Raw genomic sequence first — 26250 nt, forward strand, 5'->3', positions numbered from 1 at the left:
TTTGCATACTCATGGGAAATGTGGCCTGGCTTGAAAACATCGAGAAGTGGAGCTCCACCATGCTGTAGAAGCAGTATTTTTAAAACAGCCAAATAATCAAAATGTGTGGGCACCTTTCACCCTTACTTTGCAGTATGGCATAATTTTTATGGGTAGCTGTAGCAGGATGTTGAGCTTCAGCAGGTCACACAGAGCAGTTGTTTTTTGCTCCCTTGTTTGTGAATCTGTAACAGAAACTGTAACAGTAGTAAGAAGGTAATTAGTAATATTTTTTATTCAGTGTCCTGAGAGACAAAGTATGTGACAAAGGGGCAAAAACTGTTGAAGAGACCTCTTAACTTTGCTTAATGAGAAATGTTCTACTGCATTATTTTTGTATGTTGAAGTTTTTTGTTATATAGGGAGAACAAAGGGAAAGTGATCAATGATGGTGGCCTGCTAAATTTTTGGCAATGTGTGAGCTTTTGATAGGTTTTAAAAGTAAGAGAGTAAGGTGCTGAATACGTGCACTTCAGAATTAAGTCATACACTTAACTTTCCTGTCTGCACTTGTGCTTGCACATTGACCGTTGTTTTGGAATTGTATAGTGCATTGTCCTGGTTAGATTAATAACACTTTTGTACCTTTGGCTTTGCTTCCTAAGCCCTGCTTTTATAATCTTAAGACTTCTCAGAACTGCTAAGATGGTGTGTGCTTAAAATATTTTCACTTTCCATTTCTTGAAAACAGGAACAACATTTTTAATGAAGGGAAAGTTTTAGCAGAAGAGCACTTCAAAACCTTATGACTTGCTTATCTATTGTTAATATTTCTCTAGGAACTGGGTCCTACCATGTCTTTGAAGATCTGCACTCATAGCTGTCTTTAAAGTTTTTGTGTACAGCATCTCTAAATTTGTTTTTGTATGTGGGTTCTTTGTTCTTGCTGCTGTGGTCAGAGAGTAAAATGACTGTTCTAAGATCTTGTACTTTCTATTACAAAAGATTTTTCTGTGATTTGGATCAGTGTCGATACACTGATCCAAACACCTTCTTAGGCGTTTAAGCAATGCTCTGATTTCATGACATTCTTCAACAGGCTTCCTTCCTCCCCGAGTGCTGAAGTATCAAAATCTCCTGCTGCCTTCTTGATATGTTCAAGTGTTTGTCATAAATGTTATTCAGGTTTTTTCTGTTGCTTCCCAGTATCCCACTTAGATATTAGAGCAATGCTTACTTTCAGCATTTTTTTCTGTTAGAGCCTATGTATTGTAGAGGCTGTGTAAAGTAACACACTCCTCATCATAAACACAGTAAACAATGGAGCTATGTCAACCATCTCCTGTCCAGAAAGAAGCGCATTGCTTGCCCAAGCTGATGACCTTCATGTATACTTAAGCAGTTACCTAGCAATCTCAGGAGTTATACCCTAATAACATAGAAGAGATGCTTAACATCAGGTATTGTTATTTTTCTTTAAAGTGGGAAGAAGTGAAATAGTCGTAGTTAAAATTGCAGTTTTCCTACTTTTATATCTATACAAACTCAGACACTGCAGCAAATGCTCGAGAGCAATGCTCAAGAGCTTTACAGGACAGCTTGAGAACTGATTTTGGAATGATGACTGACTTGGGGAATGTACTGAAAAATCAGATAAGTTTTTCTTAACTTTTATAATAATAGAAACTCCTCCCAAGATTTCTTTTTTAAAACAGTAAATGGCGCAAGTCATCTACTTTTAACACCAACTACCTTCTTGCAGCTAAGACAAGAGCATGTGTCTTGAGGCTTGGATAACTACACAAAAGATCAGATAAAGTAAGAAGTTTGCTTTTCTTTGGAAGTGTTTTACCTGCCTGCAGGTAGGCAGATGCTTGTACAATAGTGCAGGTGAATTCACACACGGAGCAGTGAGTACTTTCGATACGGAAGGGTAGGAGACAGCACTGCTACATAAGTGCTGGCTGATATTTGTCAAATTTTTAACTGGAGCACTTGTAACTGTCGTAACAAAATGTATCTATTCTAGTTTAAGAGTCTGTAATGTTGGTATATTTGTATAGACTGCAGAAATGATCTTTTTTCATTTGCCTGTCATCTGGTGTGGTGATGGAAAATTTCAGAAGCAAAACTTCAGGATATGGTTAGTGAAAAGTGTATTCATCAAAGCTTTGCGTCTGATGTTAAGGAGGTGCACTGGTAAAGATGCATAAATGAGAAAATGTAGTAAAAAAAACCCAAACACAAAACCCAATCCCAAAGAACAAAAAAAAATTACTTACAGTTGTATTATTTAGATATTTGACTGAATTTTGCTGTTAGCATGTATTTGAAAGCTTTCTCGGTGTCAGTGGTGGACTGCATGGGTTTGGGTAAATAAATATAATGAGGAAGTCTCTTCACCTAAATTCTACCTGTCCAGCAATAGCCTTTGAATCAATGTTGTTCATTAATAAATCAATCTGAGTGATAGCCTTTATGAACATTTTCCTAAAAGGGAGACTTTTTTCTAAATGTACTGGTTTTGTTCTTCACTAGACTTCCCTAAGCTCATTTTAGTTAAACTGCTATTTACTGCTATGGTTTTGGGTACATGTGAACATTCACTCAGGTGGTTGCTCCTGCGTAATTTCAGAAATACAGTTTTAAGTTAATGTATTTATTTATTTGCTTGTTTACTAGAAATGTGCTTAATTGTCAGAGATGCAAAACGAAAAATTTTAATTCTGTTTCAGTTGGAAAATGGTTAGAGAACATAATTTCATGCTGTTTATAAATGATACTTTCAGTAACCATTTAAGTCCAAGACGGAAAGGATGGCAAAATGGTAAAGATGACTGTTACTTGCCCATCTTTGAAATGACTCCTGTGAGTTAGCAGTCATTTGGCTGAAATGAAGTAAGTACATCTCTGTGCCCTACTTGCATAAGTGTTCATTGTGAAATTAACTACCTCTGTTGATTTAAGACTACAGAATGATTGGTAGAGATGCTTATTCATAGAGTTTAGGTATTTAAAGCAAAACAATATGGCCTTGATTTATGGAAAAATGCACAATAATTTTAAGAGTAACAAAGAGTAATTTCATTAATCTCTTCATGTAAAGATGTGTGGTGCAACACAGGGATTTTTGTTTGGGTTTTTTTTAGCTGCATAGAAGATTGGTTTCCTGCATGAAGTGTACGTAGACTATAAATAAATACATATATTTAAAAATAATTACTTTATAAAAATAGATGACTTTCAAGAACAGCTGTTGCCTAGAAATTACTTCTTTAAAAACAAATTTTTAAATCTGTAAGTAATCTTACTCCTTTGTTGCCTCCTGAGCATCAGTGAAGTCAGAATTTCGTTTGAGCAACCTCATATCTAGAGAATTTAGAATGTGTTCATCTCCTTCTTTATGCAAACCATATGTGTGTGTCGTGGGTAGACTTCTGGGGTTTTTTTCATGAAGTACAAAAAGTGAAATAGAAAAAATCTTGCTGTTTCCATAAACGTGGTGTTAGCAGCTCAGTTTTTAGCTTAGCCTGTTACTGCAGTGGATAGGTTTTTCTAAATTGAGATTGACCAATGGATTAGGTGTCCTCTGTCTTCAGAGAATTGTATTTAGATCATGTGAAATCTATAAATATGACGCTTCCTGTCCTTTTTCAGGAGAAAGAGTGGAAGTCTTGAATGGCCACAGCAATGTGACTGTATTACCTGTGTGACACAAGGACCTGTCCTGTTCCTTAGTATGAGGGAATGAAGTCCACAACTACCATCAATCAGCACTATTTTGAAATCTTCTGGTTATAGCATTTTAGGATGGGGAAAACAGCACATCACATTTGCCACAGTTTAAATGTTTGGTGTTGCAGTCCTGCAGCAGTTTGTGAATTACTTGTAGTTTCTAGTTGTGTCCCTGTTTTAATGTTTGAATTTGTTATTGCAGTGGTGTTTCCATGTTGTGCCAAATTGCCCTTTGTGTCTTGATTGGCAAACTGGGTGATCCTACATCTCCTAATGTTGATGGACTTACATGTAACATGGTATTTCTGGGGACAGTGACTACTTCCTGACACCTTAGAGTTTATTAGTAAGAGCCATGTAGCATTTATGTTTTCAGGTTCTTGAACAAATTAAACTGATGCAGAAAAGAATCAGAATGCTAATTGAGAAAATAGTCCTATGATTATATTTCAGTTTGATAATATTCAGAGAAATACGTGATCAAAATTCTCAAGTGGTTTTGAAAGCAGATTTGCCTGGTCTACTCTCCAAACATTAGTTGCAAGATGTCAGAAAGGCATAGTGTTTTGTTAAAACAACTGAAAATTATGGCCATCCTGGTATTTCTACTTCTAAAAATGGTGGCAGAAAAGAGGGAAATGAGTAGGAAGAGCTGAAGATAATTTTGTAAAGCATTACAATAAACTTACATTCACCATTCAGATTCATCACTGATGTTCTGGGAAGTATTAATTTGATTTGTGTACTGACATAAGCAATTTTGTAAATCTGGGAAACGCTTTTACTGGCTCTTGAGCATAAGAACAGTTGTACTGGGTCACTCCAACCTTGGCAGTAGTTGATAATTGTTGCAGAGAAGAGAGCAGAACAACAGGGCAAACAAATGCATAGTCACACAGTTACGGAATGTTCCCCAGCCTCCAGCATGTTGACCCTTTGTGTTTTTTGTCTTCTTTTTTTTTCTTTCTCTTTTTTCTTTTAAACATCTGAGCTTTTGAAAGTTGAGAGGAAGTTCTTCCTGAATTTAACTGTATTCCAGAATTATTTATATTTGTGTATTATTATGTGTATTGTTAAGTGGTCATGATAGAAATTCTAAGAGACTAGGATTCCGGTTTGATTTTAGTCATGATAATACGCAATAGTTACAGTTGTGTATCTTGTATAGCAGAGGGATGACATTCTGATGGGATTTTTTGTGGGGGGAGAGGTGGAAGAACTGGGAATAAGTTTGTAATTCCCAAAGACTCTGTATATCAAGACTTACTGCTATGATTCTTGGCATCAACATTATGTCTACCTAGGAGTTGAGGAATAACTGTAAATTTAAATGGAGGACTAAATTAAGCATTTTCTCGCTAGGAATAGACAAGTTTATTTTAAATAACAGTTTTTTAAATATGCTTTGATACCTTACGTAGTCCTAACTAATATTATTTAATACTGTTTTCATAATTGGTCTTTGAGGAAGCTGTGCAGGACTCTAGATTTTGTATTGCTATAAAGCATTTAAAGAACAGTTTGTTTATCAAAAACTGTATGTAATTAATTTTCAAATCACCATTGTAGTTATCCTTTGGAATGGTCCTTCAGTTTTCTCTTTCTATCCTGGGAAAGCTGTTAACATTTCAACTATGAAGCCCATTTTTTAGAAGTTTTAGCAGTAATGCAATGCTGTTTACAAAGCTGACATACAAGATCACACGTTGGGAATAATTAACGTAATTCCAAGGTGTGGGTGTAAGAATGGCTTTTCTACACATACAATCTCAGTGTCTTGGTTAGAAATAATACAAGACAGCATTTTGGAAAGTGGTCCATTTTGGAACTGCTCTTCAAGCTGACTGCAACACCAGACTGTTTATTTCCTGCCACCTTTATCTTAGGAATATTGACATTTAAAAAAAAAAATCCTTTAATTTACAACATTTTATGCACATCTGCAGAAGAGAAATCTGTACAATCACAGTAGACGTTTAAATTTTACTTACTTGTTTTCAGAAGCACTTGTCTGCAAGTCTAGATGTAGAGAATTAAATATGAAGGATTAGATGCCTAAGTTATCCTGATGCATGATTTCCTGTTTATCTGAGGTTCTAGTAATACCTGAATCCTACCTTGAATATGCTGTCTTTTCCACTGCTTTCTTGTTCACAGGCATTTTTGTATATGTGATGGTTAATTTCTACTTCAGTGATGTAGGAAGACGAGTAATTTTGTTAGTTTCTTTTCTGACTGCCATGAAAGAGAGGATGTGTGCTTTTTTCCATATTAGTGAGCCAGTTTCATATATTCATAGCTTTCTTAAGCAACAAGGGTGAAAATAGTCTGAGTTCTTCGTTTTTCTTTGCTTTCTGTTTTCACAAACATGAATTACTGGAATTTACCTATGTTCAAAATAAAGTATGGTTCTCCCGTGAAAACTATGGGAATCAAATTAAATAAATCTCTAGGTGCATTCTGCAGAAATCAGTCTTTAGTCATAGGTACTTTCTAAGGGGTTATTCTCAATTGTTAAAGCTTGATATACATGTGGATTTTTTTAATCTAAAATTTCCAAGTCTTATTTGGCAAAACTTTTACATCACATTATACCAGTGAAAAGTGAAAAGTATTTCCCACCTTACGGCTTCAAGTGTGGTAGCAGAATTTTAACTGTGGTCATAGAGGATATCTATCTGGCTAGTATTCAGTACATTTTTCAACATAACTGCATTAACTTGATACTATGAACAGACTGGTTATAATGTTTTTACACTATAAATTGAGACATGCCTTCAGTCTAAACATGTATTACTGTGTTTTTGAAAATCACAGGTTGAATGTAAAGTGTTCATGCACTAATTTTTTGGAATCTGGCAAAATAGAGTTGATGTGTTAATATAAATAATACAGGAATGATCTGTGTTGCAGAGTTCGCCTTTTTAATATAGCTTTCTCATCTTTCATATTCTCAGGTTTTCTGTGCAGTTTCCACCTTTTGAATTAGATGTAAATTAAGAATACTTTAATATCATGAAGGTTACATAGTTGTCCTGATTTTTTTTTTTTTTGCAACAAGTTGGTAATGGTAGGATATGACTTATCATTGATGTCTCATTTCATTATTAAAGGTCTTGATTAAAATGTGTTTTGGGAGGCTGACTTATCATATAGTCTTACATAGGCACCTCTAAGTAATTTCTAATGTTTCACTGCTTTTAATAACATAACTCATTGCTGTTTCAGTGGAAGTGGAGAACAGTGCCTTAATGTTTCTAGTTGGTATATTTCACTCAACTTCATTTTGGCAGCTTGTACTTTAACAAGCTACTAAGAACAGCTTAACTATATGCAGTTGCATGGCTTTTACACTAAAAATACCTGATAAATGTAGGGGTGTATAGGAAGTTCACCAGGATTATCCATTATCCAATCATTACTGTGATTCTTTCAGTAAGAGGAAGATACTTCTCGTGTTCTTAGTCAATGGTGAGATGCTTGACTGTAGGTAAGTACAACTTCCTTCTTTAAAGGAAGTATTTAGGAATATTTAATCTTTTATTTCACTTTTTGGGCCTTGTGGTTCTAGTAGGTGTGACATCAGCTGCTAGTGCAGTCTCTCACTTGAGTGTTACTGTATATACATTGGCTACTGTGTACAGTACTGTGTACTGTTTCAGCACCTACCAAGTGATGCATATAATACACACTCCTCAGTTTGACTCATGCCTGACTTCAGAGTTACTGCATTATTTGTGTGCTAAAGCCTACCATTCTTTTTTTTTTTTTTCTTTTTCATTCACATGTGCATAACAGAACAGCGAGTTGGCATGCTGCTAGCATACTGAACGTGGTCAAACAATGCTACTAAATCTGTCAGGCAAAAGGAGCCGTCACTTGTGCTAATATAGCTATTGCTGGTCCTATTTCATCCCTGCATTAGATGGAGTGCTAGCTGTTTTGTGTAACTGGACTTCTGTGATATTCTTTCTCTCTGGAGAATGGGATCTGTCAGAATGCATCATGGTTCTCACTGGGGAAAAACAATGTCACAGTCCTGAAGGGGTGAAAAAATGAGCTAAGCCTTAAGAGGTCATGAGAGTTCAGAAACAAACAGCAACACAACATTGGAGATTTTAAATGTACATGCATCTGTGACATACATTTAGGCATAGAGATTCATGTAGTTCTAGAGGCTGGAGTTCTAAAAACACCAGCTTTGCTCTATGCTAAAGATTATAATTGTAAGTACAGTGTGTTAGTGCAAAGAATTGTGGGTGACAAATTGTGTTTAGTGTAACAGAAGTAAACAGAGCAACTACTGCTACCTCACAGTTTTTGCTGTCCAACAAAAAGCAGACGGACAGAAAATGAGAGTAATGATTAGCAAGCTAAGCTGTTGCTGCTAGACACTAGTGGGCTGACTTGCAATTTTTATATGTGTCAAGTTTGTAGATGACATTTGAGTGACGTGGGTTTGTGTACAATGTTTGGGACAGCTTACCAGTTGTAAAGTCCAGGTAAATAAAAAGACAACTTTATTCTACTGAGTGTCATGTGGAACAGGTATGTCTTGCTTCCACTGTTCTACCTGTGAGTGGCTCAGTGGCATAGCTACTTCAGAGTGGATTTTGTAAGAATTTAATACTCCGTTTGAGTCAGTAACTCAGTAGAGAACTAACATAGTCAGAAGAACAAAAAAGGATTCTACTGAGGTACTTGGCAGGATGATTTTATTGTGAATTTGACGATGAGTGCTGAAGTAGTGTAAAGGATAATAGTGGGACAAGAGAGAGAAGGGAAGTAAGGGAAGGGGTTGTTCATCTTTTGGCAGAAGAAAGCTGGAAGATAGTTTAGTAATTTTGCACAGCTCCACTCTCAGAAGCACCATGGGAAAGAATGTGAAGATATTTGGTTGTTGCTGTGGGCCAGCTGGAGATCATAGAGTCATTTTGGTTGGAACAGACCCTTGATCATTGAGTCCAACTGTAAACCTGACATTGCCAAGTTCACCACTAAACTGTGTCCCTAAGTGCCATGTGGATGCATCTTTTAATTACCTCCAGGGATGGTGACTCAACTGCTTCTCTGGGCAGCTTGTTCCAATGCTTGACAACCCTTTTGGTGAAGAAATTTTTCCCAATACGAGTCAGCATCTCAGTAATAAATGAAGTGAGTCAGGAAAGCATAGACTTTTGAGGGGTCTTAAAATAGTAACAAGTAGCTTCTCTTCTTGCTTTTTGTTTCAGATCTATAACAGAAACTTCTGATGAGCTAGAGAGTAAGAGCTAAGAAATCTCTGCAGCAGTGATATGAACTGGGGTCCTTAAAACAACATGTTCAACACCAGTTAGCTCAGTTGGTTAGAGCATGCTGTTAATAACACCGAGGTTGTGAGTTCAATCCCTGTATGGGCCATTTACTGAAGAGTTAGAGTCAGGGATTCTCATGGGTCCCTTCCAATCCAGATATTCTGTGAATCTGTTAAACACTGACAACAGCCCCTTCTTCTCCCCCAACAACCCCCCCAAAATAAAAACAAAAAAAAACCAACAAAAAACCTACCCCAAACAAACAGAAAACCAAACAACAACAACAAAAAGGTCTATGTCAACACCAAGATGAACTGTTAAGCTTGACAATGAAATGTTAAGGCTGTGATACTACTTTGGAAGATCAGTCTCTGATTTTGTGCTATGCTTTTTTCTGTTTCTCCATTACTTGGTATTTTATAGTGCCTTTGTAAGATTTTGTGACAGGAATATAGATAGTGCCGGATCTGATGTGTGATATCAGGAAAGTCAGATGGCTTAGTTTTTAGAATCAGAATGTAGTCTGTTTCCAAGCCCATTTCAGTGTGAGGGACAGCCTAGCAAAAGACTGAATCGCCATTTGTGATGTCATGTTGGTTGTTTTAAATTCTTCTACATTTGTGATCTGAAGTTTTTTAGGCCTGCTTACCTTCCTTACTGGCTTTACTTTTACTGAAAGTGAGTCACTCTTGAGTGAGTAATATAAATTTTCTACTTCTTTGTAATGTATGCATTTTCAGAAGAAGGAAAAACAAGATAGCCAGTCTTTCCTTGAAGTTAGTATGTCACAGTTATTTTGTTAAATATTTAATGGGATACTTTTTGTGAGAGGGTTCTTCTGAAGTTTTAAAACAAGACTTCCCCTGACAATATTTGACCAAAAAGACTTCTGTTATTTTAGTTCCTTCTGAGGTAATATGTTATGAGAGACTTTACTGTCTTGTTTTTCTGCATCAGCAATGGTTTTGATCGGATTGAAGTGTGAGACAGCTAACTTGCTCTATTTGTATTATCAATTCAGTTGTGGAAATGTCTGTCATGTTCTCAGTTTCCTCACAGTTTTGCAGCTTTTGTTCCAGAGTTGCCAGTTTGCTTCAAATTACTTATCTGCTAATGAAGCTTCTGGGAAATACCTCACTGCCCTGCTAAGCGTCACAATCATGTCTTTCCTCAAACTTTTCAGTCTCTAAAAATAATTTTTTCCTCAACAGAAAGAGGACAGGATGAGGGAAAAGTTGCTATAACTGCAGTTTCTCATGCAAAAATAGAGGGAAATATTTTTAGTATACATTTTATTTAGGCATCCTTATTATACAGATCTGTCATTGCTACGTAATTGTTAATATGAGAAATGGTAGTATCATTGTGCCCTTATTTCTTCACATCCAAATTGACTGGCTTTTACCACAGGGCAACTCACACACTTCTGAGTTAATGCCAGCTTTATCAGATAGCTGAATAGGAATGTCCGTTGCCATTGCACAAGAGGTTTTCTGGGCTAGTCCCGTGGTCTTTTCCTGTCCACACAGTGAGCTTAGTTTTCGTAGGGTTTTACCACGCATATGTAGCCATATGCATCTTTAACTTTCAAAATTAAAACATACTTCCAGTCATTTTGCAAAGTTACGTTGCTCTAAGACTGCTCACCTGGGATCTTTCTTGTGGCATAACGGGGAATTCTATAGGTCCAAAAGTGATGCGAACCAGGGAAATTCCCACACATTACTCAAGGCAGGCCAAAGCATAGATATGAGCCAAACTGTATTTTCAAAGAAACCAGATTATGAACAAGTTACTGTCCTCTCCTGTTATGTTCCCTTGAAATTAAGGGGCTATATGATATAAACTATTTGTAGTGCCATAACTAATCCCAGTTACTTTTTTTTGCCCCATCCTTTAAAGTGTTCAAGTCAGGTTACATAGGAGTCTGAGCAACCTGGTCTGTGAAAGATTCCCTGCCCATGCCAAGGGGGTTGGAACCAGGTGATCTTTAAGGTCCTTTCCAGTCCAAACCATTCCATGATCTTATAGCTTGCGCTGTTGCAAACCTCTTAAACTGAGTTAAGCCCTGGAAAAGCAAATTGTGCAGAGGAATCTTAAACCTGGGATAGATCCAGTAAGATTCTCACTGTCTCTAATTTCTGTGATCATATCAAAGATTTTTTTTCTTTTTTCCTAGGTATTCAAAGAGGTCCATGCACATATTCCAATTTAAATTCAAAGTTATTAGATGTCTGGTTTTGCTGTGCATACTGCTCAGCAGTGCAAGATAGCTGTGTCTGTACTCGTGTATCTGATGGGTTTTTTTTTTTTTGCGTATGCTGTGATTAGGTTTGTGGAAAAGGACCTTTCGCATCAAGCTGGTGCTAATAGAAATTGATGCCCATATTTATATTTAAGAACTTACCATGTCTGCCCAAATTCTCACTGATCCTTTGTTTGAAAATTATCACAATTACATGGTGTAACAGCAGCATGTCTCTACATGTGCTAAAGTTTCGTTATAAACACCACAGTCAATACAACTGATTACCTTACCCTTGAGCAGGCATCTAGCAGCTAATCAAGCTAATGGCATTTGATTTCATTGGCCGATAGACAAAATCTTCATTGACTACAGTGGGTTAACAGGTTTGTACACATTAATTGGGGTGCCTACCTGTAGGTGTCATAATTTTAAATAATGTCTTGATTCCTGATCATGATGCAAGTAGAGGTCTCATCTTGCCAAACACATTCTGGATATATCCTGATAAGATTGCTACTTATGTTTGCTTTTCCAAATTTGTTAGTTTAAGTTTTTAAACTACAGGAAGTGATGTAAAAGCATGGTTTGTAGAGAGGTAGTGAAGATGATGCTTTCTTTATATCTCCAGTGCTTGATTTCCTTTGCATAATGAAAAATACACAAACACACTTTGAGGAGGAACAAGAAGGTAAAAGACTATGTATATGCCACAAACTCAGCTGTAGCTCATCCATTCTGCAGTAGGAGGCAAGTTTTTCTTACTGAAGTTAGTGTGGGACACCACACATAGAAGAGCCCTCTTTGCTGCTTTTTAGATGTTTGGTGTTCAGGCATGTCCTAAAGACTTCATTTTATGTAATGCAGTTATTTCTTCTTTTTGGTAATATATTACTTTCAATAGTTTACATCTTCAGGATAGCCTGGGTTTTTCATTAGTCTAAAACTGCTGATAGTATTGTTGTAATACCTATGCTCAGTGTCTAATCTAATGCTCCATGAGAATCCTGTGTCAAATATGTCCCTTTAAAAACTGCACTGCCACAGTACCGCTAGGTACAGATTTTACTACAGTGTCTGTTGCAGTACCTCCCTAGGCCCAGCCTCACTCTGTGCTGCTTGTTCCACTCTGCCTTGACTTCCATCCTTAATCCCAGAAGTGGGACAGGAGTGTCTCTTCTCTTCATGGTATTTGTTTTCTGTTTTCCAGCAGAATGCAGGGTCATCAGTTGGTGTGCGAATACTGGTTTGTGGGGTTTTGTTGTTGTGGGTGGGTTTTTTTTTGTTTGTCTGTTTTTGTTGGGATGGTTGACTGTTAGGAAAAAAGGAGAAGAGATTAAGTCTTTTGCATACCTTGTAGTTCACTTCCCATTTCATTGGAAAGGCTATTTAAAGTTTAGCATCATTATGGAAAACAATTAATGTGGAGAGAACAAAAGAGGTCCCATCTTTCCAAAATCCCACCAACCCTTTGTCTGGAGGAAAAAAGGAATAATGTTGTGTGCCGGTACCATGCTGTATTTTACATCTGTCTTTCAGTTTACTTTGTCTTTAAATTACAAGGGGATTAAGGGTAAAATTGTTCAGTTACAAGATGTAGGGATTGGCATTTCAGAAGCTAAATGGATTTCTTTGTCAACTGCAAATCTAAGATACTGATTAAAATCTGCATTAGAGTGTCTCTCTTCCATGGCCTTTAGCATTTTTTTGACAGAACTCAGGTATGCCTGGTTTTCGTCCCTAGCATTAATCAGATTGATGCTTCTTGGAGCAAAAGTGCTCTTCATCCCTAACTGAGATGAGGAGAGTACCTATTATATTTACAAAACAGCATGTTGAATGCATGTTTAGGTTTTTGTTCTTTTTTTTTTTTTACTGTATCTCCTAATACGCTGTTTTCTTTTGCAGACCCTTGTGATAATATGAGAGAGATTCTCCAAAATGTGGCCAAATTACAAGGCGTGTCAAATATGAGAAAACTAGGTCACTTGAATAATTTTACTAAGGTAAGAGCTCAAATGATGTCATAGAACAAGTGATTGTACAGGTAAAATGTTTCATATTTACTGTCAGACATTGGCTGGGATGCTAATGAAATTGCTTAATATCACAGAGCTGTACTTGAAGTCTACATACAATGGGAAAGGAAGGTATCAAATAATGACAAGTAAGTATGTGAATGCAGGGTTATGCTGAAGTTTGCATACCTGTCCTGCTGGCTGAATTTGTGTAGTATTTTACTGCTTAGATGATGGAAGTATTTCCCAATGGGTTAAGTTGAGTAACTAGAGCTGAAGATTTGATTCCTGCTCTGCAGAATTGAAATTAAAAATGTAAAATGCCAGACTTTGATGTAAACTAATTTAGTATGGTGAGGATGGAGGACTGTATTAATGCACATTATATGCAATGTTTTGGAAACTAAAAGAATAGGAATTGTCAACTTTGACTGCAGTTTTCATAGTGAAGATGATTTAAAGGGTCCATTTCTGGAATATATCCGTGTTGATGATTTTTGATGTGCTTGTTCCAAATTGTGGACATGTGACAGGTACGCGCTGAAAATACAACAGATATATTGGAAGCTGTCGTTGTGAGCTGACAAGGCAAGAATTAAAAACTTACTGTAGGATCAGGGTGTAAGCTGAAGAAGGAAGCCATGAAAGATGTTCAGAAAGACAGCAAGTAACATTTTTTTGGGTAAAAGAGAAACCTGTGAAAAGAAGCTGAGAGGACTCATGGGAGGTGGTCAGGGAGTTAGGGAAAAGGTGTTCATTGTAAGATGGTGAGTGGTTGTGGTTGGACCAGTGTTCCATTTATCAGTGCAAGGGACACTTGCGTTGCAGTCGGTGAGGCAGGAGACGTTGGAGCTTCAGTGTGAGCCTTACCCAAATTGATGGGCTGATAGAAGGATGTGGTGTGTTGTACACCTTTCTGATAGAGATAGGGCAGCACACCTGAAAATTAAAACTGATTTCCTATGACTGAGGATGGATCCTGCAACCAGTAGCAGCCAAGAAATAACATAGTAGAGGAGAATTTGGGGGATAAAATAAGGTTTAAATTATGGTTGCAGATAAGTTACAAAGAATTGAGTAAGGTTAGCAGGAGTCTGGTTGACATTTTTGAGCCACTCTTGAGTGAAAGAGCAAATACTCAAGACAAGATGTGGGGAACCAGTTGATAGGAGAAGGACAAACATGCATGATAACTTTTGAAGTAGGCATGTTGGCTGTTAAAGGCAGTCCTTGTGAGATTGACCGCTTCAGTGGTAATGTGTAAGGTTCACGTGAGTACTGAGAATAAAATCACAGTAACAAATACATTTATCTTCTAATGCACTAATAACAAATCTGTAAGTGCTGCATTATCTGGATTGGTTCAGGACATGTGTAGATGCATAGCATTCACTAAGGAACTGAACTTCATCCTGAAGTCTCTTCTTTGGGTCATTGCCTTGTGTCTATCAGACATCAACCATTGACAGAATGCTGCTCTTTTCATTGGGATTCCAAAATATGTTGCAAAAAAGCTCTTTATTCTGCTAGAAAAGTCTAATGCATCGCTAGGTTTCCTTTTTGTGAAAATCTGGAAACTTCAAAATGTGAATGCTTCCAAATTCTCTAATTGTCTCTAAAGAGCTGGATTAGGCTTGTAGATGCATGGTTAGTAGTGAAAAGTCCATCTTTGAAACTATGGATCTTAAAACAGTGTCAATTTTGCTATGAAAAATCACATGTTAAGCACCCATAACTGTGGAAAATTAAGAAATACACATATTGTAATTAAAATATGAACTAAATACCCTTTTTCAAAGGTAGTTTTGAGAAATTGTGTAATTCTGTAGTTGAATATTTGAGGAATATTTGGGGGTTTTGTTAAACCCAATGTTGAGATTGGAAAATACTTAGAGAAATGGAAGAACGGTTTTCATAAATTGCACTTAAGACTGGGAGGAAATTATGAGTTGGTGAAAAGCAACTTAATAAAATTAAATATGATATTTGAAGATGGAGACTGTGGTTCATAACCTGATTTTGATTCTAAATGAGAATCTCCCTGCATAAGGGAATTATACTACTCAATTTAATATTGGACATTTGTTCTTATATTCATCTTTCTGGAATATATGCTTTATAAGTGGGTAACTTAGTGCATTTGGTTTTAAAAACTCTTCCTATTCTTGTTTGAGCTGTAAATGCAGTTATGAGAACAGAATAGAAGTTGCAAATTGTGCTGTATTGTCTGCCTTGTGGTTGGAACAATTCTGTGTTTTTCATTCCAGTGGTTAAAAGTGAAAGCCTGGAGCTTGGCAAGATGGTGTTATTTCCTTTTTGCACTCTGTTCTTCTACCATGAGTTAGTGTAGTCTCAGTTCCGCCTTTGTGAAAGAGGAGTGTGAGTAAGATTGATATGCTAAGGGTTGAGGATGTTTGTATCCTGTCTTGGAATTATAATGAATATGAACTTAAGTTGTTTATAAATTGTTGCATTTTGTGGTCCAGTTTTGAAGAGTTACTTGCTATCTGGGGTATTTGTACTATGGACAGGGAAAGGACCTTTGAAAATTTCTAATAGCATATTTCACATAAAATAATATGGAAAATCTATTATTCTCCTGCTAAGAATATTATTATATTTAAAAGAAAACATCTGAACAAGTCTAAGCAGTTGCTCCCAACTACCCCACGTATTTCCTTCAAAGGCTGCAAATCCCACTGTTCTAGTTCTTTGGTCAGGGTAAGCAAAATGTTTTTATCACATGGAAACAAGTAATGTAATTAACTCCAAATGTGGAGTTTCCTGACAACGATCATGACAGACACCAAGTTTTGTATTATTTTCAGGATATCTGAGTTGTGTTATGTCCAGGCTTCTTTACATGAAACTGGACTAGATTTTTAAGGTGAGATCTGTTCCCCTCACCTCCCTTTTTTTAGAAAGAACATACTCATCCTGTAAAAATTACTGAATTAGTACTGAACTAGACTCCAGGGTTTTATATAGAAGTTAAATACTTTTAATTATTTTTTTTTTAATAGTAATGGTGATCAGAAGTCAACAGGAGTTACTAGTTCATCTGCAGGAATGATACAGTAAAGCAGGTACTTTATATGAAGCTTGTATGCCTAGGTGCTGTAACTCCTTTTTCATTGCTACTTCCCTTTAAGAGAAGTGTTAACTAGTTGTGTTCGGGTCTGCACAGCACTCATTATTACTGTGCAAAGTATGCTTTATACATGATATTGTACAAAAACTTGAATTTCATTTATCAAGTTTTTGCTAGTACTGCTTACTAGCTAAGTCATTACTGTTGCAAGTTTTTTGCTCTTTATCTGCAGAATGTGGATTGTTCTTGCCCAACAAGACCACCCAACTTAGGCGGTCTAAGTTTTCTGTTTCAGGAAATTAGCATTCCCAGTCTGGTGATACACAGGCTGTGGAAAGGTATGTTTAGTTCTGAATTGCAGCAGCAGGAGACTTGGAAATTTTACCTGTGTTGAATCAGAGCACACTCCTCCTCTGCTTCTTGTCACCTAGTAAGTGAGGCTGGATTTTTGTGGACAAAAACTTTTGTACAGTACTGCCTCAGTCTATATTCTTTTCAAGCCATCCTATTTAAGCTAATTTATATTCTGACGTGAAAACTGTTTGAGGATTTGACCTCCACTAAATGGTTAGTGACACTTTGAATTGTCACAGCATTTCACAAGTTTGGTATTTGCCTTCAGCTCCAGTAAAATGAGTAGGATTACCCATCTTAATTTATATGGCCACCTACATAAGGCAAGCACCTTGAAGTTTCCCCACTTTTGCTGATTAGTATCAAAACATCATGGTTACTTCTTTGGGGTTTTCCCCACCTCCATGAGAAGTAGTAAGTGATAAGTCATTGAAAACCAGAAAAAACTGTGCAATTGCATTTACCTAGTGGAAAATACCTTTGTGATTTGAAGTATTTATTTATAATCCCCTGTTATAGAAGGTTGATCCCACTGGGAGCTTCTGAGAGATCCTTCACACCTTTGTAAAACTAAAAAGGTATTTTAATAACAAGACAAAAAAAATCCACAGATGTTGTAGGAATTTGTTTGTTTGTTTTCAAAAAGAAAGGTACTTCTTAAAGGACAAAATCAAGCAATTTATTTTAGATATAAACTTAGCAATGGAACAGCATCAGTAATACAGTGATATGGAAAATTATGTTTTCAGTCTGTTCAAAACTAATTGTTGTTATTTAGTGAAGCTCTGCTGTTCTGCTCTGTATATTTGTTAGCTTTTGACCATGCTGCTGACTTTCACTAGGATGATGTGGATTGAGTGGGTTGGATGTGGATATGGCCATAGAGGCTTTCACGGATAGTGTCCCCGATTCATAGTCTGTCATTTTAGAGTCTCAGCTGTCTTTTGCAAAACCCAGGTATATTAGACTGAATATATTGTCTGACTGTAACATTTATCCAAGTAGATAAACCACTGTGGGAAAACCTGAAACCTCACGATGATGTAGCAGACAGGAGCAGAACATGTTGCTTAGAGACATTCAGTGTAACAAATGTGTCTAAAACCAGAGTCCAGTTTCAGTAGGCTTTTCTTAAGACTAGGATCTACAAAGTAGTCTTCTTTTAAATGTTACCAGTGGTGGCTCAAACTGTACTTCCAAAGTTATAAAGCAGTAATTACATTCTGGATGCATAGAATAATATAATATTTTTACCTAGTAATTGCTGTGGCTATTCTACTAAATATAAATTTGAATGGTCTCAAATCTTCACTCCACTTGTGTATGCTGTTGACCTCCTATGGTTTTGTTGTTCTGAGCTACTGTTTCCAAGACATGTTGGTATGTTACTCATATTGCTGTGACTCATCTGAGTAGTATGAAAAACTCATAGCTGACAGTAAACATGAAAAAAACCTTCACTGTAAGTTAGTCACTGTCTGGCTTAATGTACGTACCATTTTGTCCTAATATGTAATCTTATCCTCAATGAGTCTTTGCTATGCCCAGTCATTGTGTATTTTATCACAAAATTTTAATTTTAAAGTGGACTCATTTGCAGTTTTAACTCACAAAGTATACTCTGCTTGGTTTTGTTTGTATCTGTATATAAAATTTATTGTGTTTATTTAAAAATGTATACTTTCTATAGGTAAGATGGATATATGGAAAATACAAATAGTATAAAAATATAAATAATTTCATAATTCCAGGTATTGTATGGTAATCCATCACTATTTTAATGAACTATGCCAAGGTATAGCCAAAGCTAGATTTTAGCATTCTGGTACTACTTGCCTACAGAGTTATGCTGTAATGGTATGTATGTTAATTGTTAAATCTTACAGTCAAACATATGGCAGTTACTTGGCTTTGTCAGGAATTCAGCCATTTACAAAGATCACTGCATTTGGGCTGGAATCATTGATCTGGGTCATGTTGTTTGAAGGTGAAATTAGAAGAATGCAGTAAAGTTTTTGTATAATACATTTAAGGCCAGACATTTATAACTTAGCAAATACCCAAGGAATTGGGACCAGGTGAACAGTATGTTCATTATAGCAGCTTCTTTGACTATTTTTCCCCTTTTCAAATTTACAGAGATCCATCCTTACCAGCCCGATGTTATTTTTCCCCCTAGATTAAATAAACCAAATGGCTCAGCCTTCATGGGTGGATTTTCTACCTGCCTTGTACATTTTTCTGCTACACTTTTTCCACTTTGCTCTTAAAATGTGTCTCACAAAATTTTATTCTTGCAGTTTTGAGAGCAGCCTGTGAAATGGAAAAAGTCTTTTATGCAGTCCTATTAGTATTGATCAATACTAATAGAACCTTTTAATTCCAGAGATAAAATTTGTTTTCTTTTTTATTTGAAATTAACATTCTGAATCTTAATTTCTGGACAGTTTCTGTTTCTCTGCTGGCCTACTTTCATTTCGTATGTGTCTATTAGTGTGTGGTACCCTGAAGGATATGATGTTCCTATTATCTAGTTAAATCTTCTTACTGAATTTCGGCACTCCTTTCAAGTCACTGAAACATTTTTGAATTCTGATCTTCCTGTGCATCTTTTAGGCCCTTTTCTATCTGGAACATATATAAATTACAAAGAAAGCTAATGCATAAATACTGGTGGCCCATTAGAGGGAGAATAAGCTAGTAGCTATTTTCTTTTCTGTGGGAGAAATATTTCACATGTATGTACAGACACCATCAAAGACTTCTATAACTATTACTGTCAAATTCAGAAGTTTATATACAAACAGCAGTTAAATTTGATGAAAGTTTTAACTCATCAGGTGACATGACTGTTTGAATTTCAAGATAGGTTAAGTTCTTTTCAGCTTCGGTGAAGGTGTGTGCAGTGGGACCACATATATAGATGCAGACAGCTGGTATTGAGGAGCTAATAATCACTATATGTATTTGGTGAGGGGGACAACCAGCCTAGAACTGGTCCAGTGAACTGAATGCTTTTTAGCAGTGCAGCAAGTTAGATGGGTTCCTGGAACATGTCAAATGCTTCAGTTTAATTTCAGGACTGCTCAAGATGCAAACCAGTGGTAAGTGTGATGGAGACGAGCTTCACTAATGCACTAGTGCACACAATAGTGGCTTTCTAAAACATGGGTTTTTCCTACATCAGAATTACAATTCTATGGGGCTTTTTTAAAGTAGGAAAAATAGACTGTTGAGGACATTCTGTTATGTTAAGTTAGGATTTCTCATTTGTGTCTAGGGTAGAATGCTGGGGAGAGGCTTAGATGTATAAATGATTAGCCTAAACAACTACTGATGTAACTGTCTGAAACTGAACAATGTTTTTACTCACTATCTTCTCGCACTGTTTTGCTTACACTCTGCCAGCCAATTTTTACAGTTCATAAGATGTCAATAGAAATGCCAAAGCGGCAGTGGTAGCCTTAGGCAGTCAAACAACATGGCATAAAAATAGATTGATGTTAGGAAGTGACATACTGTCATAACCAGTTAATGCATCAATTGTCTAGTTTTATTATCACTTAAATTTGAAAGATGGTTAAAAAAGAGGTTATGTAAAAACTTCCCTTATGTTTTATAATCGTCTTTGGTTAAGAAAAATGCAAATTCCAAAATACTTCAATTAACTTAAATTATTTGAGCCCAAACATGGAGCTGATCCAGACCAATTTAATAATCTCTTATTAACAGTCTTAAATTTCAGCATTATCACTAGGTATTTCTCTTGAAAAACAGTTTTGTAAGATGTAGTGTGATCCTCGAATGAATTTGTACTTGTTGAGCATAAACCTAAGTACTGTTTGAATTTTAATGATCTTGCTAATAAAATGAGTTTACTTGAAAGCAGAGCTTTGCTGCAATATGCTGTTTCTTCAGATGGAGGTCAACGGTAGAACTGAAGCATGGAACACACTAAATATTTTAACTTACAGGAGCCTTGATGTTCATTTTGTTTATTATAAATTTCTTATTGTTAGCAGTAAATACACATATTTACTGGGGTAAATAGGGTCACAGGGTTTGATATATTACAGTATTTTCAGAGCAGAGGTAATGACTAGTTAGCACAAATACTTCCTGAATTCCTCACTGAGGAGAAACTTAATACTGCGCTGACTTAGAACTGAATACATGCCTGTTTTGAAAACAGAGGACAAAGTGCAAAGCTATTGCAATCAGTATTAGTCACTTGAGTTTTTGGAAGTGCTTGGAAAAGTGCTTTGGGATTTGGACATGATAATATTTTATAATTTTAGCCAGGGATAGTAAGTGAGATTGCTAGGAATTTCTTTGCTGCTCTGCCAAAGAAGAACAGCATCAGCTCTTCTTACAGAAGAGATTGTTTTCCTTTCCTCAAGAGGCTAAAACACTGGCAACCTAGGTTGCTCTTTTTTGAACATGGTTTTGGACTTAAAAACTGTGCTTGTAAATCTTCCTTGTTCACAACGACTACATATGGTTGAAATGTCCAGTTCGTGACAGTTTATAGCTGCTTTTTGTATGCATAAATTCAACCTTTGCTCTGATTTTTTCAGAGGTATGAGTTCTATAAAATGGATGGCAGGCCAAGACCAAATGTCGGTTACAAGACACTCGGCAATGCCTTCTGATTTTTTGAACTTCTGCACTACTGTGACAAAACGTAACAGTGGACCATCAGTGTCAGTCTTTGTTTCAAAACTCTTACCCGAGCCCCTGCAGATATGCTTTCATTTCAGTCATTTTTGCTCTCTGCTCAAACTACTAGTTGCCCAGCTAGCAATCTGGTGCTGAAAAATGGACTGACCAGTACACAACTTAGACAACTGTGCAACCTTTTTTTGGTATGAGAATCCACAGATAAGTCTCAGTATCTGATGTGTGTATAGGAACAGAATATAGACAGCAGAAATTCTCAGGGAAGTCTGAAGCTGGTACTCTCTCCCTTGCTACAAATTAAATTCCTTCCTAAATTAAATGCTTTTGAAATCATTTCCCAAAATCCACACGGTCATTTTTCACAGTCATTTTTGGAGAGCTATAACTAATGGATATTTTCTTTTATTTTCAGCTTCTTTGTAATACTGGCCATGCTGAAGAAAAGCTAGGTTTTACCTATGACGGCATCATAATATGGTAAGTAGTAGAGCACTAGAGGAATCCTAGGGAATGTCAGTTGTTTTGGTGCAATTAAACTTCTTTTTTACTTTTGAACTAGTGTTCAACACTAGTTCAGAATTTCATAATGCAAGCAGATAGCCTGCAAATATTTTAATGAGTAAAATCAGAAATACATTATTCACTTTTGGGCAAACAGAGAAAACCCACTTCAAGTTAGAAGTGTAGATTTCTACAGTATATTCCTCACAGATGTAAAAGTACATCTGAATATTTCAGTACTTGTAGAAAGCACGTCTAATAAAAATGTACATCTACAAAATACAGAGCATATTCTTGATATAGAATCAGAATTTAAAGAACAGTATTTTATGTTGTATTGGTATGTATATGTCCATGTAGCACTGCTTTCTCTGCTACTGCAAAGCACCATGTATATACATTTAAGTGGAATTCCTATCTATTTTGTGGCCATTTCTGACTGTCAAATGTATCTACATGCTTATTTCCACACAGAAATTGGTAAATTCATCTTTAGGACCAGCACTCGTGACAAAAGCAAACAAGATCTAATATTTAATGCGTTTCTCTGTTCTTTCAATTTAGATCTCACTTAAGGAAAAAAGCTTAGGAAAGCTAATTACTCTTTGAGCAAAATGTTGGGAAACCTTGTGTAATTGGTTATGGAAATGTTGTGAGTCATTTTCTTAACTTAAATTGTTTTTATCTTTTTGACAAGCTTTATGTTTTCACTGCATTTTCACTACTTAAAGATAGTGACACATATCTTTTTGATAGCTGTTGCTTTTGAATGTTGAATCTCACGATAGTGTTGTTCTTTGTAATGGTTTCACTGTGCCAGTTCTTTTACTGGTCTACAGCTTCCTCATGAGGGGAGGAGGAAGGGCAGGTATTGATCTCTTCTCTCTGTTGGCCGGTGACAGGACCTGAGGGAACGGCCTGAAGTTGTGTCAGGGGAGGTTTAGGTTGGATATCAGAAAAAAGTTCTTAATCCAGAGGGTGGTTGGGCACTGGAACAGGCTCTCCAGGGAAGTGATCACAGCATCAAGCCTGACAAAGCTCAGGAAGTGTTTGGACAACATTCTCAGGCACATGGTGTGACTCATGAGATTGTCCTGTGCAGGGCCAGGAGTTGGACTCAAGGATCCTTGGTATCAAGATTACCCCTGGTATCAAGCCCCCCCCCGACTGGAGTTTGAACTGATCAAGAGCAGCCCTGCTGAAAAGGACTTGGGGCTGCTGCATGAGTCAGCAGTCCTATGTCCAGTCTTGAAGTCCAGAAATCCAGTTATGTCCTGGGCTGCATCCAAAGCATCATGGGCAGCATATTCATATTACAGGAGAGATGGTCTTGAAACAATTCCCTGCTTAGTGCTGAAAGTAATAATCAGTTCATCTTTATTTGCAAATGACATGGCGGCCTTTCTAGTTTGTCTAGGTAACACCTGAGAGTAGGCTTCTGTTGCAGTGATTTACCCATGCCAATTAATCACCAAAAGATTCTGAAGATTTTTTGCCTGGAGTAGCTGATTACCGTGCATGACAACCCTAGGATAAGAAAAGAAAAAAAATAAGCCCTTTGTAGAAGTAGAAATTCAGTCTCACTGGCTGAAGTATTTACATTCTTAGATGTCTGGTGAAAAATCCTACTAGAAAATGTAATTGGGAGATTGAGGATTCCCACCCCACCCTGCATGTGGTTGGGGAAGAGGGACGAATCTCTTGAGGGACTTCAAAAGGATGGTGTGCTACTTCATGCTTTCTAACTCCATTTCTAGAGTTCTTCCATATTTTGTTTCTTCTTACCTACCTTATTCTACCTTTTAATTTTCTTGGACTAATATTGTGCTCAGCTGTTTTGTCAAATAAAAAATTGTGTACAGGTTTTTTTGGTTATGTGTCATTTCATGGATGTACAAGCTGTTACTTGGGGGAAAAATTGGTTTGTGGCTTTTTCAGATTAATATATTGTCTACATCTGCTGACCAGTATGAAGGCTTGCGTTCTAGGTTGCAAATGAGAAGACCTGAAAGTTGTAAAATAACATCAGAACATTTATTTTTTAAAATCATGCTATTTGTAAATGAGTGAGTAGTAGCTGCATGTCAGATGGTGAAGTCTACCTGCTGCCTAATAGTTGTTTGTCCCTCTTGTTTTCTTCATTGTAGTCTGAGGTTAGCTTTACTAAACGAAGCAAAAGAGGTGCGAGCAGCAGGGTTGCGAGCCCTCCGCTATCTTATTCGAGACTCCAGTATTCTCCAGAAGGTGCTAAAGTTGAAAGTGGATTATTTGATAGCCAGGTAAATTTGCTTCTTCTTGTAAATTGTGAAGTTGTAAATCACTTGCTTTTTCATGGTTGAGACAGGTGAGGAGTGTTTTCATATTCTCTTATGTTCTTAATAAGTAGTTTTGTAAAAGGCATTTTTCTTCAGCAGAATGATACTTCATCACACCAGCTAATCCAAATAAAATGCTGTCCTGATATATGACATATTACAAGTAATCCAGAGAATTTCTTCTTTTAATCATAAATGCCATTAACTATAAATTAATAAGTTCGAAATGTTAATAATTTTCATGTCTTAAATTGTATGGGAGTTGTTTGATTCTTTGTATTATCACAGTGCTGCAGAGCCTTCAGTACAAAGTCAGGGCTAAAAAGTAGTTTGTGTCCAAGAATTTGTAGTCTTAAGTATAACCAATGACACAACAGAAAAATCCCAGAGGGCAAACCAACAGTGAGATAATACAGTCAGCATGATGAATAGATGTAAATAATAGCATCTTTAGTGCTTCCTGTAATGAAATTTTTTATTTGATATACTGATACAGATGTGCATGAATTTCTGTTTATAAATGTATAAACATGTAGTTTTAGTGTGCTGTTTAATTTTTTTTGGAGCAAAAGGACTTCTCTGATCTGAGAACACCCAGAATATGTTGATGTGAAACATTACAAATACTTGGTTTGGTCTCATTTGCAAATGCCAGATGCAGCTAGCTTGGAAAATAATTGTTGAAGCATTATGCTTTGCCATTTTGTACTTGAGAACATTCTACTGACTTAGTTATAATGAAAATAGCTGGGAAAATATAAACCAAAGCTAATTGACCTATCATAATGAGTATACTTGCTGAAAAGTGTAGTTTTTAAACAAGTCAATTCTTTTTCTTCTGTATTCATATGCATAAATATTAACGTGAGTTGTTAACAGTTAAGGTGAAAGTTACTATTGTTATAAACAAAATGTGTTTTTTAACTTACTTTAGGTGCATTGACATACAGCAAAGTAATGAAGTAGAAAGAACACAAGCACTTCGATTAGTCAGAAAGGTAAAATCTCCTATTTATGGTTGTATCTGCTGTGCCACTCAGTTGTGCTGACTCCTGGTTGTCTCCACCAACAGTGCTTTTTCACAGTCTCTAATACCTTTTTTTACCTTTATCATGTAATATAGCTGATAATTAACAAGACAGAAGAAAAAGTAGTGAAGAGACTTGTTTTGATCTTACTGTGTTACAATTTGGAATCTCAAGTGGACTAGAAGAATCTTGCTAATTTTCTCTTGATAGAGGTGATGCTGGACAAGGTTTGGAAACACTTACCAAAGAGTGAATGCAAGAGCATAAAAACAATATTAAGTTTCAGTATTGAAATTATGATGACTTCACTGTATAGTTTGTTTAAGCATCTGTGAGTCAAGAGATTGCGAGATTTTCTGCCATGTGAGAAATGAGAAGCTGTCACTGAAGTGATCATTCAAGGATTGCTTATAGACTTACTGCTTTGTTTGTGGCAGTTGATGCTACCCATAGGATTTTATCTCAGGTACTCAATAAAACATGGTTAGTCTGTGATGGTTTCTGTACTGTGTACCCATGGGTGTGAGATTTGAAAATATGGTAGCTGTATTTTCAAGTTTGTCCTAGAGAAATTGGCATATAGAGATACTAAATGTATTCAGGAAACATAATATTCTGCTTTTCTGCTGGACTTCACTGTTCTTTATTATTCTTATATTCTTACAAAAACTACCAAAGACTGGAGTAAAGTTTGAGGTAGTTGAAGAATGGTTCCCCAGGAGCACTGTCTGTTAAATCTCATTTTGTATTTTAAACATATGTTTTCTGTCTTATAGAAAATACAATGTACTTGATAAACAATTGTGCCAAAAAAATGAGTTTTAAATATTAAACATGGCTACCTCCTCCAAACTCAAGCAAAAAACAAACAAAAAGCCGCACTATGAAGGAACAGGTCCTTGAGGAAGTTGCACTTCCTTTTATAAGTTGCACTTATAAAAGTTCTTTGCTGATCTCCTTTGAATAGGAGCTTCAGTGTAGACTCAGAATAACATAAATCAGAAGATGGA

General features: G+C 36.4%; 1 protein-coding gene across 2 annotated transcripts in view; it reads left to right on the plus strand.

The window, feature by feature from the left end:
- Nucleotides 1-26250, plus strand: part of RICTOR (RPTOR independent companion of MTOR complex 2) — a 76529-nt gene that overhangs the window by 4753 nt on the left and 45526 nt on the right. For both annotated transcript variants that reach the window (XM_048290628.1, XM_048290629.1), the window contains exons 3-6: nt 13162-13259; nt 21809-21873; nt 24045-24176; nt 25147-25210. In XM_048290628.1, the coding sequence (XP_048146585.1) occupies nt 13162-13259; nt 21809-21873; nt 24045-24176; nt 25147-25210 (359 nt within the window). The remainder of the gene's footprint in view (nt 1-13161; nt 13260-21808; nt 21874-24044; nt 24177-25146; nt 25211-26250) is intronic.

The sequence above is a fragment of the Corvus hawaiiensis genome, chromosome Z (assembly GCF_020740725.1).
Source record: "Corvus hawaiiensis isolate bCorHaw1 chromosome Z, bCorHaw1.pri.cur, whole genome shotgun sequence".
NCBI classification, from domain to species: domain Eukaryota; kingdom Metazoa; phylum Chordata; class Aves; order Passeriformes; family Corvidae; genus Corvus; species Corvus hawaiiensis.